At 40.7% G+C, this 14,829-nt stretch overlaps 1 protein-coding gene across 1 annotated transcript in view; it reads left to right on the top strand.

The window, feature by feature from the left end:
• Positions 1–2,251: 2,251 nt before the first annotated feature.
• Positions 2,252–14,829, top strand: part of VPS50 (VPS50 subunit of EARP/GARPII complex) — a 97,885-nt gene continuing 85,307 nt past the window's right edge. The window contains exons 1-4 of the mRNA XM_087774818.1: positions 2,252–2,974; positions 5,292–5,360; positions 13,007–13,129; positions 13,726–13,797. Coding sequence (XP_087630944.1) covers positions 2,942–2,974; positions 5,292–5,360; positions 13,007–13,129; positions 13,726–13,797 — 297 coding nt within the window. The 5' untranslated portion in view covers positions 2,252–2,941. The remainder of the gene's footprint in view (positions 2,975–5,291; positions 5,361–13,006; positions 13,130–13,725; positions 13,798–14,829) is intronic.

The following is a 14,829-nucleotide window of genomic DNA, read 5'->3' as shown; positions in this document are numbered from 1 at the left end:
GAATGGTTTATCCATAGAAAAACAGACTAAGTTTTCGCTATACAGCTATACAGCACTTCAGCAGACTGCCATGGATTAACAAATGCTAGGTTAGACTGTATCCTGCCTTGTGCAGGAGGGAGTGGTAGCAACGAATGGCCTCCCCCTCACTGCAGGGGTCCTGCAAGGTGCTAAGCCCCCACCAAAAGGGCTGAACACTCATTTTTTATTTAAGGGAGGTGAAAATACCTTCCAGAATTCTTAGCAGCTCTGTATAACCAGATGTAAGAAACATGAGGGTTATTTCAGGTTAACAAAAGTGTAAGTACAGTGGTCCTACCAGAAATAAAGTCACCACCAGACATGAGCCTTGTAAATGAAGAGGGTATTTTGCATATTCCCAAAGGCTTCCCAGGTCCACTGTCCTGCCCCTCCTGAATGCTGCTGTTTATAACCTGCTTAATCCACTTAACTGTAGGCTAGACATATCAAATTGCAACCTTTTATAAAACCTGAGTCAGAAATTATTATCTACTTGGTTTCAACATGTAATAAGATATTGGTCACAGGTTCCCATTAATTTCTAACTGAAATGAATGGGAGCTTTCACATTGGGATAAAGTCTGTGTTGGTGTTTTAAATGCCCTATGTGGGCAAAGAAAATTAAGAAAAAGAAGAACAGATTAGCGAAGTTATATTTTTCAAGTATGTCCCCTTAGTTCCAGCATTTGGATATGCTCTTGATGTCATTAATATGCTGCACTTTTTTTACACTGAATAACTTACACAAACAAAGCGGATGCTAAAAAAGTACATTATTTTTTCTACAGAATCTAGCTTGTGCTGGTTGTTAAGCGGCATTTAGACTTAATCAAACCTCACTCTTTTTAATAAAAGCAACTACATTAAAGCAACTTTATTTGCAGCAGTAACATTCTGAATACTTTCAGTATTTCTGCGAATTTTAGTTATTTTATTACAAACAAGTAACTTTGTTATGTGCTAAACTTGTTAAGAGGTTTTCCACAAAAATAACCATGGATTATACTCCCAATGGGAGCCAGAAGTAATGAATTCTTGCTAAAGAATTCAGGGAGGGGATGACAGGTGCTGACTTTCCCTTCACCACTGCGTTAGTTCAAATGGAGAGCAGCACGCCCGCTTTCACCTCTCGTACCCTGCAACAAGTTATCAGCCAGCTGGGGGGCTAAATAATAATGGGATTAGGAAACGTGTGCTAATCTATGTGCAGGCTCCAATAATTCCAGATGGAAAGACAACCTTTTCCGCAGGTATTACTATGCTGCAGAGGATGTGTTGGTAGCCGCATTATTGAATGTCATCTCCAGTTCAGCAAAGATTATAGGATAAATTCTTCCTTTTTTTTTGTATTGATATAGAATCATAGAATGCTTTGGGATGGAGGGGACCTTTAAAGGTCATCTAGTCCATCCCCCCTGCAATCGCCAGGGTCATCTTCAACTAGATCAGGTTGCTCAGAGCCCCATCCAGCCTGGCCTTGAATGTTTCCAAGGATGGGGCATCTACCACCTCTCTGGGCAACCCGTTCCAGTGTTTCACCACCCTCATCATGGAAAATTTTTTCCTTATATCCAGTCTGAATCTACCTTCTTTTAGTTTAAAACCATTACCCCTTGTCTTATCACTACTGGCCCTGCTAAAAAGGCCCTCTCCATCTTTCTTATAAGCCCCCTTTAAGTACTGAAAGGCTGCAACAAGGTCACCCTGCAGCCTTCTCTTTTCCAGGCTGAACAGCCTTTCCTCATGAGAGGTGTTCCATCCCTCTGATCACTTCTATGGTCCTCCTCTATGGGACCATCACTTCTATGGACCCGCTCCAACAGGTCCACGTCCTTCCTGTGCTGAGGACCCCAGAGCTGGAACCAGGGCTCCAAGTGGGGTCTCACCAGAGCAGAGTAGAGCAGCAGAATCACCTCTCTCGACCTGCTGGCCACGCTGCTTTTGATGTAGCCCACGATACGGTTGGCTTTCTGGGCTGCAAGCGCACATTGCTGGCTCATGTCCAGTTTTTCATCTATCAGTACCTTGTCAGCTTTTTTTTTAGTTGAGATCTATACAACCGAAATATAGAGACACACAAGCCTGTTTTGGTGATGCAAAACTGCATCATCCGTGAACAGGCCCAACGCCCTTCCGCATAACACCTGAAATAACCCCAGGCAAACAGAACGCGGTCAGTATTCAAAGTGTATTTTCTAGCTGGTCTGTCTCTTTAGACAGAGACTCGTTCAGTCATCTCAGATAATTGCTTTCAAAGCCTAAACAAGCAAACCTCAATGTTCAAATACCCTATAAACATCCCCCAAACCCCAGAGAAGCCCTCGGCCTGCTGGGCCACTCGAGGCGTTTGTGGACATAAACCCAGCGAAGAGGCCAAGGCAGAGCACGGGTTTTGTTGACACGAGTTCAGCCGCGCTTTCAGACAGCAGGCTGCCGAACTTCGAGCTCCTTCCACTGCTCCGGAGGGCTGCCAGGGCCGCACGGGAGCCGCCCTTCTGCCGCCCGGAGCCTTTCCTCCTCCGCGGCCCAGCTCCGCCTCCCCGTGCGGAGGCGCCTCCCGCAGCCACCGCGGCTCCCGGCTCCCCGCTCCGCGGTCACGGCAGAGGGCCCGACCCGCGTCTCCTCACGGCGCCCGCAGCCCGGCCGCCTCCGCGCCCCGCAGCCAGCGGCCGCCTCAGAGCTGCCGCAGCGGAAGGAGCCACCCCACCCCGCTCCGCTCCCTTCTCGGGTGCCCGCCCTCCCGGCCGTGCTGACGGGGGTTGTAGTTGGCCGCCGCCGCCCGAGGACTACCGGTCCCAGGGAGCAGCGGGCGGGCTCTGTCAGGTGGCGTCCAACATGGCTTCCCCGTGCCAGCCGGGGCCGGGGCCCGCGGCCGCGCGGGGCTGCTGAGCGCTGTCGGGGCGGCGGTAGCGGTGCCATCATGCAGAAGATCAAGTCGCTGATGACCCGCCAGGTGAGCGGCTGGCGTCGGGAGGGCAGCGCGGCCCCGCCGCGGGGGGCCCCGCGCTCTCCCCGGGGCCGCCGTGCCTGGACCCGGTGGCGAGGGGGGGGCCGGGGCGGGCGTGTGCGGCCGTGCCCGGGCACCCTGGTGGGCCTCGGGGGCGCGGGCATGGCCCTCCGTCCTGCTCCCGGGGAGAGGGCAGGCGGGGTGTGCATTAGCTCCTGGTACGCCTGCATCCAGCTTGTTTTTCCTCTTTAATCAAGAAATGGAAGCATGCGCTCACGTAGCTTGTGCGATAGCAGACAGATCGGCGCTAAAGGTGACACGACTGGTCTGCGGCAGTTGCCTTTTTTCACGTATGATTTTGGAGCGCTGGGCCGCGGTGCTGTAACATGGCCGTGTCTGACAGCAAACGCTTGTGATGGGAAGGGAGGCGAGGCTGGGGAGGTGCCGGGGGAGTACCTGGGTGGGCACATGTTGGATGTGTGCCAGGGCACCTCATGTGTGTCTGCCAGCCCGCTTCACCTTCCGCCACTTGTCTCTAGGGTTGTGTAGATCTAGTCTACGTTTGGACCAGTATTTCTAAGGTTGCGAGCCTTTTTAAAGGAGTGTTATTAGAAGAGCATTCAAGTCATTCACGTATACGAAATACCTCTAAAATGAGGCCTGTTTGCCCATATGTCTAAATTTGAGAACTTAAAATATCACTTGAGTCACCCACCACATCAGATATTCTAGGTAGTTATAGAAAATGATGGGAAAGTCAGAAACTGAACTTTAGTTTTTTTTTCTAAACCGTGTCCTCAGAGTTGTGATACTTAATGTGGGAGACAGGGCTTAAAAATGGAGATCAGCATGGAAGCTGAATATCCAAAATGTTCTGCTCCCTTTTGGTATAGGGGTAAACAATCAGTTTTCAGCTTGACTAAGAGGACTTGTGGGAAGCCTGCCCAGTGTGGAAATGTTGTGGTCTGAAAATGATGCGACTTACGCAATTTTCAGCCTTTGGGAAGGATTAAGTTCCATTTAGCATCTGATAAGTGAAACTTTTTACTGCTTCTGAAGATAAGCTGCTAGTAGTGCAGATTTTTGAGAGAATGCGTGGAAGATTTCATGTGAAGTATGAGAAGCTGCAGCAGTTGCTTTGGTTGTTTGTTACCTTGAATTCTCGATGCATAGAGGTGAGTCACCTTTGGTGGTGGTAACTGGAAAGGGAGGATGTTTTGAAATGATGTGCAAGGAAATCTGAGAATCAAAACCAAAATGAAGAGATTTTGCATCCTAGGAAAATGAAACAATTGTAAAATGTAGTAGTTACCACAAAGGTGATGAACTTTTAAAACACTTTATCAGTTTCAAAGGATAAATACAAACTTTTGTCATCATAAACTCACATAGTAATTGCATAGGTCCTTTTGTTTCAAAGAAAGTGTAGGTACCCAGGGCCTGAAAGGGGCTTGGAAACAGTACTGTTAGCATCTACCACAAGAGTAGGAGGGAAGTCTGCTTGAAACTTGTGGCTCAAGTGAACACCCTGAAGTCTCAAGGGAAGCTGGAGTCAGAACCATATCTGAAACCTGAATGTTTAGATTCATCTCTGGCTAGAAGCTGGCAGAAAATGCGCTAAGCAGCATGTTCTGTGGTATTGCTTCATAAAATTGTGAATGTGTGGATATTCAGCAAGCACATACTCAGCTGGTTAATTGATGCTTCCTATACAAAGCTTCAGTCTACTAGAGTATATTCTATTTATGTGGCTATATGTGTTTTAAAGAGTCATAATTATATAAAATAGCTAATGTGGATTATGCATCTTTTTCAGTTTAGTTCTGCATAAGGAAAGCCAGTCCTAATAGTGTTATATGGTAAATAGACAAATATGCCGCCAAGCAAAAATAATATAATTTTGGTACAGAGTAGGTGGCACTTAACTTGAATTTGATTATTTGATTCCATTAAATCATTAAATTAGTGGAACGAAGTATGGTATGTTTTTTGGACACATACTTTTTAAAATTTAAAATAACATCTGGAAGTTGAGAGGAGGATATAAGTGAACTTTATGAAGGGAATGTTAATGAACTCTACTGAAAAGGTACATATTGCAGCATAAAGTTGGAAATGCTCAGATGTTTGAGGAGCATAATCTATACACCAATGGTCTTGCTTAAATGTTTGTAGAATAAGGTCTTAGCCTTCCAGCCTTATGTCAGTGTAATTTATTAAAGGATTTTTAGGTATATATTTAACACTAGCTAAGACTTGTGAAGTTTGATTGCAAGATACATAAAGTAATCAATCTTAACTGACTATTAAAATTCTTTTAAAGGGTCTAAGAAGTCCTCAGGAGAGTGTTCATGACCTGAGTCCTATTGAAAGCTTTCGGATTCCTAGTAAGGTATGATATACAGTCCCTCCACTCCCACCCCCTTCATTTTTAGTTTTTCATTTTGTAGTTAGATGACACTTTGTTGTTTCTTTTTTTTTTTTTTTTAACACCAGGTTTGCTGTTGTTCTTTTTGATAGTTCTATTTCTTGCTGAAAATCTTTTAAAATATTTTTATGAAAGAATTAAGAGCTGTGAGGCAAAACGGTTCACGGGCTCAGAATGAACTTGCATTAAAATTTCTTTCTTGGAACTTTTGAGTTGTCACTGGATGCTGATCTTAATGTTATCTAGGTTTCCTGCTGGATTGAAGGAAAAAAAAAAAGAAGGAAAAAGAAAAGTGTCTTTTTTTTTTTTTTCACTTTGGAAAGTAGATGCTAGATGGGTAGCCTGTATAGTTCTAGTCTTTTCATTGTTTTGGTGCCATAAGTATATTTCGTAGTTTCGTGGTTTTAATCTTCAGCATATATAATTAACTTCATGTTCTACTTTAAATGTTATAGCCTTAGAATAATAATAGTTTTTTGGCTTTTTTTGGATCTCACTACTTCAATGATGGAGCTCACTCTTGTCTCACAAATCATGCTGAATAATCTGCGTGTGAGGGAACAACTGTCACAATATTTGACTGTTCCTTAAACCCTGTTGATCTGAGTGGATGACTCACAAGACTTGCTGTGGATGCTGTTTATTATTTTCTCCTAATTTGGCCTTTGATTTAACGAATGAGATATTTAAGTTCTTGACTTGAATTTGGATGCCTTATTTTACAGTAGTTTAAAAAAAACACCAAAAAGCCCATTGTGTTTCTTTGTCTCTGTATAAGTGCTGTGTAATATGTTACTTGTGCTGAGGCAGACCAGAAAATCAGTGTTACTGTATTTTTAAAAAAATCAAGTAACAATCTCTGAATTGGTACATAATACTCTGTTAAACAGTGGCCAATATATTGATTTCAGACAGCGAAGGTATTCAGTTGCGATGATGTTGAAAGAACTGTCTCATCTCCATGGCTTAGATTTCAAAAGTGCAGATTTCTGCCACCCACTGAGCATCAAGTTTCAAACTGTCTTTTTTGCCAAGTTGACTATCCAGGTAAAGGTAGATGTAGGGTATCTTGGCTGGATTTCCATTCTATAATAGTTAGATGTTATGTGTCTGGTAAGCCTAAACCTTGTATCAATAACAATGGGAAAACAAATACCTCTCAATAATTTGTATTTTTTTCATACATTTATGTCAAGCATTTGTAATGTGAGAACATTATCTGCAACTGTTCTGCAAACAGAATCTGATTGCAGTTATGAATTCTGTGCCTGAAAAGCCAAGATTGCATCAGTGTTAGAACTTTTCACCTGATTACTTTTTTTAAAGTTGATAAAATTAGAGTATTATTCCCTTTGTGCCACAGAATAAAACTTTTGTATTTTTCAGTCTTTCAATATGTTTTTTTCTTTCCAAAATGTTTTAGGTGAGTAGTTCTCAAAATAACTACTATATTCAGAATATACATTGTATATTCATAATATAGATTCTGAGTTGCTTACATTAACTTTTACCTTCTCAACAAGCTGTATTGAGTCTCTGACACTCATAAATTTGCCTGGTTATCTGATGATCTGGACAATGCTCTTAGTCATACGGTTTAGTTTTAGGTAGTCCTGCGAGTAGCAGGGAGTTGGACTCGATGATCCTTATGGGTCCCTTCCAACTTGAGATATTCTATGATTCTAAGAGAATGTTGACTAAAACTACTGAGTTTTGATCAGTTTAACTCCTGACTGCGGTCCCAAGCCATTTGTCATGGTAACTTTACTGCTAGCCCTTTTCTTTTAGAGGAAGGATTTATATTGTCATGCCTCCTTAACTTTGCCGAAACCTTTATTGTAGGATTTTACTTTTCAAATGATGAGACATCGGATGAGGCACTGTAATATGTCTCCTGTCACTGCAAGCATAGATTCAGATACCCTTTCTTGAAAAGAGGAATTTTGGGGGATGGGGACACACACACACAGACACACACACACACGTTGTCTGGGTTTGTGAGTAACCGCTAAGGTGATTAGGTTTCAGTACTGCACAGGAGTTGAAAATCATTGAGCTTTTGGATATTGGTATTTGTTTTGAACTGAAGCTATATTCAATGCCATGGCAACATACTGATATCACAAATCAGAATTGCGTTATAATTACATGATCAAGCAGCTTTGCTGGATAATTGAGGCTAATGCCTCTCAATAATTATTTTATAATAATGGACAAGTTTGGCAAAGGGAATCCACTTTTGAATGCAAAAGTAAAGGCTAAAGAAAAGGTGCAGATTTTTAAAGGCAATGAGTAAAAGCATAACTTCATACTGTTGCAGGCTGCTATTTGAGAGCATATGTTGTTCTCTGCTGCCACATCTTAGTAACTGGTTTTATTTATATCTGGAATAACAAAAATCTCAAGCTCGCCAGCCAAATACTGTTTTGATGATAGAATGGTTATGTTGCTGCACTTTCATCATCACACTTCCACATTCCAAGTGGTATCTCCAGATTGATACAGGTAAAGTGTTAAAAGCTGAGGTAAAGCTATAGAGAGGCATACAGAATGAAAGGCTGCAGAGCCAGCACGAATTACTGGAAAGAGCACAAGCCATTGATAGATAATGCTAACTCTAGGGACAAAGCCATGTTTTTGAAATGGGGGACTGTCGTGCTAGTTTGGAGGTCAAATGAGAACTATGGAGCACAGGAAGAAGAATATGTTGACAGTGGATCCCCTGAGGGGAAAAGCAGCAAAATTAATTTGGGTCTTGATATCTGAAAGTTGTTGGTTTGCTGACTGGTGGCTTGCTGGCAAACATGTTAAAGTGATGACTGTGCTCCTCAATTTTTTATTTTTTATTTTTAAAAAATGAAATGTTTTGGTACCTGAATATTTTACTGAACACCTCTGAGTGTATGTACTTACATTAACCAGTACTCCAATAAGTTCTGCAATTGTCTTGAAAAATGCTTTACTTTCTGTTGTAATACAGACTCATACCGCCAACTTGGTCACACAGAGAAATAAGTGTATAGTAGTTTAAGTCTGTGATATAGTCTGTAGATATGGCAAATCTGAACTGCAAGGCTGGATTTCTAGAAGAGAAAGTTGTCTGCAGAGGGATTTCTTATCTTTTTTGATTAAGGTACCTTATTTCATCTGCGTGCCCCGATTGCCTTGGGGAACTGTAATTCTTTTTGAACCATTCTGTTATTGTCAGCTTTGTTGTTTCCCAAGCTGATAACAGTTTTGTTTAGTAGATTCTGTCACAAAAGGGTGAGATAGGTATTTTGTACGCTTGAATTCGAGTGTGTAGGGTTAATAATGAGTTGACTTTGAATTAGCTCATGTTTATCTTGATGATAATCAGTTCATATGCAATATACAAATATTAGCTGACTTTGTGGCTTATGGTGGTAAACAACACTGAAAGTTTATTTTTTAATGCTTTTGCTATAGATACAGAAGTGTGGCTTTCTTAGTCTGTGTGGGTTTCTATTTCCCCAACAGTAGCTGAGTGCTTTTCAGGAGTGCATTAAGCAGTGGTGTGACTAATATCTGTTCCGTGGATCAGGCTTTGTTGTTCTCCCCACCAGGAGAATTGTTTTCACAATGTAATGTTTGTTTTGGTGGAGTCAGGGCTTTTTAATAAATACTCTCTATACATACTGAAGAAGGAAAGCTCAAAAGAAGGTTCTGGGCATTTCATGTGAGAGGTAAGGGAATACCACAAACTTCCCTGTGGGACTGCCTTCCCGAGCTGTGGATTAGCTGGGGTGAAAAAAAAAGTTTTGAGGTGAGTTTATAGATACAGTTATATATACATTATGAGACATATATAATATATAAATATATATTTTTTATATAGATAAAAGATTGTGTGTGTATATATGTAAAAAACACTTTTATACATTATTTAGTTCATGGTGGTAGTATGTTGCAATGTACCTGCTGATTGAAGCTGTTGAGCAGGGCTCTCATCCTGGTATTTAGGATTAGCTTTTAACATAGGTGTTATCCAAGCTCAGAATGGAGGGATATAAATTGACAGTGTGATCATTGGTGTGTTTTCGGCTCATGACAAAGGGAGGGAGGCGGTGTCCAAACGAGTACAGCGCATGGCCCCTGGCACACTGTGTGTAGAGGTGCATAGGCTATCGCTGACCTTCAGCTTCTAATTAGATTAGAAACTTTTTAGATTTTTTTTTTTCCTCTGAGTAGTATCAGTTAACTTTTTTCAGTCTCTTCACTTCCCAAGTCTTTCAGTTGATAGTGGCTGGAGTGCAGAAGGTGTTTGTTTCAACTCTGTACTAGTAATGCTTCATTCAACAGAGCAATATCAGTTTTGGTGTTACAGGCAGTATAGAATACAAGGAGAGTGGGAGTGTGATGCACTGGGAAATAGCTGGGTAAGTCATCTAAAACTTGCTGAACTGCATTTCAGATGAGTCTGTGATGAAATGACTCTTCTGAAATATATTTCAAGGAATTGCCATAGGCTCCTAGACCTGTAAACTTCTATTTCCATAGAACAGGGAGGCAAAATGATGTGAGAAGTGTGTGGAAGGATGTGGACACAAACACTCTGTTTTATTTAGCAATGGCTTCTTCAAGTATGCAAAGCTGTCAGACAGATAGGCTTTTTCTTTTTTTCCCCTTTTTTCTTTGTCTCCCCAGAAACTGTCTTTCACTAATCTATTTAGGTGGCATTATGAAAGAGAGACCTGCTGCTTAGGGTTGCGCTAATTGCAACCTGAAAGGAAGTACGTTTTACAGGATACATTGTCTTTCCATGAAAGTATGATTTAAAAAAAAAAAAATGCATATGTGACTCCACAAGTGATGCAAGTTTTATGTAGGAGGTGAAGTCTCTTGCTGAACAAAACTTCAAAAAAATGAGTAGCCCATGGAACAGCATCTTAGATGGCTCTGTTGGCCCATTACTGCTTGGAGAGTTCCTACTGCTGGATGTGTGCATTAACCTGGGCAGGTGGATTGAAATGAATACTGTGTGGTCCACTGTGCCAGTGTGCTGCTCTTCCTGATCTCCTGTGTATCGAATTGATTCAGTTTAGCAATGGCGAAGTTCTCTGCATGATCATCATCATATGGTTCCTTCTGTCCCAATTTTTTATAGGTTTTTCTATTCAGAATAGCACTTGGCAATTGCTGAATTTACATAAAATTCACATAAAATTTACCAACAAGCATGTTTTAATGTTGACTTTTTTTTTTTTTAAAGGCAGATATTTAAGTGGCAATAGTTAGGAAAGTTTTGAGGTGGAAAAGTGCCCTGAGGGATTTAATAGAGCTTCTCTCTCTACCTCTGCTAAGTGTGTGAGTACTAGCTCCACAGTGCTAGATCTGGTCTTCCCTGAGGCCCCTGAAACTATGGGCTTCATATGCATATAGTAAAATTTTTTTTGTATCTCTGATTGAAGGGATGAGGAAAATTGAATATCAGCAAATAAACTTTAGCCAAGGACGTTTGCTTCCTTCAGTGGTGAGTGAATAGATTGGCCTTGAGCATGTTAGTTATTTGAAACGTAGTGGAGCATGATGCACTGGAAGCTGCAGTTTATCATGGCATAGTCTGGTGGCAGATAGTGTAATTTATATGGGAGCTTAAGTTTATCCTGGAGAGTTGTTGTCACTAGACTGCTTTTCTAGACAGAATGAACAAGATAAAGAAAAGCCCTGTCTGTTTAATAAATATTTTCCTAGGTAGTGTTTTGGCAAGAAACACTGAGATGAATGATCTTTCTGAGACAGGCTAAAATGGTTTCTTAGTAATTTTCCTAGCCACATCAACTTTATTTTTGTGCTGAAAACACAACAGGAAAACCTTTTTGTCTTCTACAAAGACAAAAAGGTCATTGATTAGGTTTCATTGAAATGCTAATATTAAAAACAACCCTCCCAATTTATTATCACGTGGCTCTAAATCCAGAATATGTGTCCACAATGGCTTCTTAATACATCTTCAGGGGATGTCAGTCACCATTGACCCATGGCATTGACATATCATTTCATCAATATGACAAGATATCAGTAGTCTAGAAATTCAAATGATCCTGAAGATTTCTTCTTCCAGCTTCGCCCGCGCTCCAGCGGGTGGCGCCCGAGCACCGCGCCGCGGCCGGGGGCCGGGGCGGGGAGGCCGGGGCCGAGGCCGAGCGGCCTGCGGCGGGGCGGCGTCCCGGCCGGCCTCTCCTTTGGCCTCCGTTGGGCCCGCTCGTGTGACCAAGGGGCTGCTGCCGCTCGGGGACACGAAATCCGGTTGAAATCCGGTTTTCTCTGTATCAGAGCCATTGCTTTTTGCCGCCCCCCCCCCCCCCTTTTAAAAATTTTTTTCTTCTTCCTTCCAGAGGTATTTTAGAGGAGCAGCGGCTCCTTCTGATGCTCTTCCAAACCCTTCACTCGTCAGCCCTTGGCTGTCTCTCATTGTGTAGAGAAATAGCACCTTGCTTGGTATTTAAAATGTCACCTTGCCTCATAAGGTGTACGAATTGACCTTATTTCAATGGATGTTCAAAATAAGCAAGTTAGTGGTTGTTCAGTCAATTAATCTAAAATCTGATGCCTCAAGCTGGCGAAATAAGCCCTTGAGCTCGTGGTGATGAAGATACTGGCACCTTGTCGCATTGTAACAGCTTGGCGTTGTTGGGAGGCTTGGGATCTTTATAGGACACTTCAGTCCGCTGGATCGCTTCACCAGGGTTAAATTCCAGTACCGAGCAATTTGATCCATTTTAGCTTGATTTTTGCTGAAAGAATATCCTGGCACTTCTCCCTTTTGAGTCTCTTGATAAAGGATTTTCATTCCTTTGGTGGGAACAGCCTCCAGGAGAGGGCTAGTATTAGCTGAAATGTCCAGTAGAGGAGGGGAAGAGGAGGCTCAGGCTCAGGCCTCGGTTTGTTGCGACTGCTGGAAGCAGCTGGCTTGTTGAGAAGACCTTCCAGAGGAGGCAGTGACAGCAAGGAAGGGCATGCTCACCTCTTGAATATTAGCTTCCAGAAAGCTGACAGCACATCTCTGCGAGGACCACCCTGCTAGTTGGAGAAAAGTCTGAAGTCTGTTGATTTTGTGCGAAGAAGGTAGATTCTGGTTTTGCCTGTAAAAAATTCAAGTGTTGAATGGCATGACTTTCATTAAAGTGAATTCTGAGGGCTGGATTGAAAACTTATACATTTGTAGTGACGCTGTCTACCTTATGTTTACAAAGATGGTTCTTCTGGTTTAAAAAATTCAGGTTTTGTTATGTTTTTGTGGGTTTTTTTGCTTCTGCCTGCCAATTTATTTTTGGTTTATTATGAGAATTTCTAAACTTCAGGAGGAAAAACCATGGACTCAACATGCGTTTGTGCCATAAATGTATTGATGAAGAAGTGTTTAAGTGATCTGCAACACTGAAATTTATATATTGTTCTTTGAAAAGTTTTAGGTATCTTGCAGTTTGTAATGGGAAGAACAAGCCACAGTGTACTGATCCTTCTGTTCTTTGCCATTGCTTCTTGTACTAATGTTGTAAATGGCTTTTGAAAAGTATTTGTTTTGGTAAAACATTGTTCTTGTTACAATGTGATAATACAGCATAGAAATCCTTTTTTGTTTTGTAAAGGAGGAGCTCAGAGAACTACGTGAAGAACCAACTGATCCTCAAGCTCAGCAAGAAATAATTAACAGCATTGAAGAAGTTTATTTTTCCAATGATTCCTTTGATATTGTGAAGTATGAGTTAGAGGTAAGTTGTCTTCTTAAAAGAAAAGACAGTAATATAACAAAAATGAAGGTCAAAAGTATGCTTGTTTCAATGAGCTATTTTTTGTTTTGTTTCTTGTATCTTCCATTAATGTAAAACTGTACCCTCCCACCTCATCTTGCATTTGTGTGGAGCTTCTGGCATATCGTCTTGATATGGAGTCTCTTTTTTAACATGGTAGAATTACTATCAGTTGTGCTAACAGGCGCTTTATAATTTAAACTATTGTGAAAAAGGCAAAATATTTGGAGGGGAAAAAAAAATCCGTTCTATATTTTGGGTATTTTTTTGGCAAACTGACTGAGACATAATAATTTCAATGATTAGGGGGGTTGTGTGTATACATATATGGCTTAAAATAAGGTAACTTTGAGGTAATTATGATATTATATGATGTGATTATAATAACAGTCAACTATTTCAGTATCCATCATTTGAAATAATGGATTAATTCTACAAATTAGATTGCAGAAGCAATAATCACGTTTCTTTAATGGAATTGATTGGTTAGTTAATACTATATGTGTATTTAAGGTCCGTTAATTTCTCACTGAATTTAATTTGTTGCTTACATGCAGAGGCTTCCTCCAGTACTTAGTCTTCAAGAACTGGAAGAGTACAGAGACAAATTAAAACAACAGCAAGCTGCTGTAAGTAAAGTTGTTTCCTCTGTACCCTCAGGCAATTTGTTGTATTTTCTATAAGTCTAGCCAGAAGCGTAACTGAAAAAATTTTGATTTCTTAAACACATTAGATATTAAGCATTTTTTCTTTTAATATTATGTTGTGTGCTTTTATAGTCGAAAATCATATCAGTAAATCACAAAATCGTATGAAATCATAGAAGTAAATCTTGGTGATAAGTATTGTAACAAGGAGCAGATGTGCTAACTATTTGTTTAGAAACTCAATTTTCTGAATGTTCAGCTTTTCCTATGTATTGCAAGAAAAGTAATGTTCAACGTAGCACTGAATGGTGTGTTAATATCTCTTTTTTTGAGGGATTTCTGGCAATGTAAAACATAAAACGTTTTAAAAACTCTTTCCTTAGAGTTCCTGTTTTCTCTTATTTTTCATTTGCCAATTTATTAATCATCCACAAGGGTTTCTAGTGAATATTGGTACAGAGTTATTATGTAATAAAACAAATGAAATGTAACAATGAGTAATAACTGTAATTTATGGGGGTAAATCAGAGTTGCAGCTTCTGAAAAGTACTTGTTACATTTCAGGCTTTTTAAATTATTGATTCATTACTCTTTTAAAGATGAATAATATGGTACAGGGAATGAATGTATTAACTGTGGCATTTGGAGAGTATCTGCAAGTAAAATAACAGTAATAATCCTAATTCATGTCTTTAAATGAATGAAATGTACAGAAGGAGAATATAGAATTGCTAACAATACATAGAGAACAAGTTCCTTCTGCCTAAGACTGCTTTTCCCAGAATAAACCCGTGAAATTTTGTGAAGTATTAGTGACAAGCTGAGCAAATGAATGTTCCGTGTTTCTCACCAAGAGGTATAAGGAAAGAATTTGAAAGTGGGTGGCGGTTTTTGGTTTTGTGTTGTTTTGTTTTTCTTTAAAGTTTAAGAGGACATCTGGTGGTGACCTAGTTTTGCAAGGAAATACGCTCAAGGCTGAGAGACAACTTCATTGAGATATGCTGTATAATTCTA

This window comes from Nipponia nippon, unplaced genomic scaffold (genome assembly GCF_047370975.1).
Source record: "Nipponia nippon isolate SJK-2023a ecotype South Korea unplaced genomic scaffold, ASM4737097v1 scaffold_1, whole genome shotgun sequence".
In the NCBI taxonomy this organism is placed as follows: Eukaryota; Metazoa; Chordata; class Aves; order Pelecaniformes; family Threskiornithidae; genus Nipponia; species Nipponia nippon.
The sequence above is the reverse complement of the archived record's forward strand: the minus strand, read 5'-3'. Positions and strand labels throughout refer to the sequence as shown.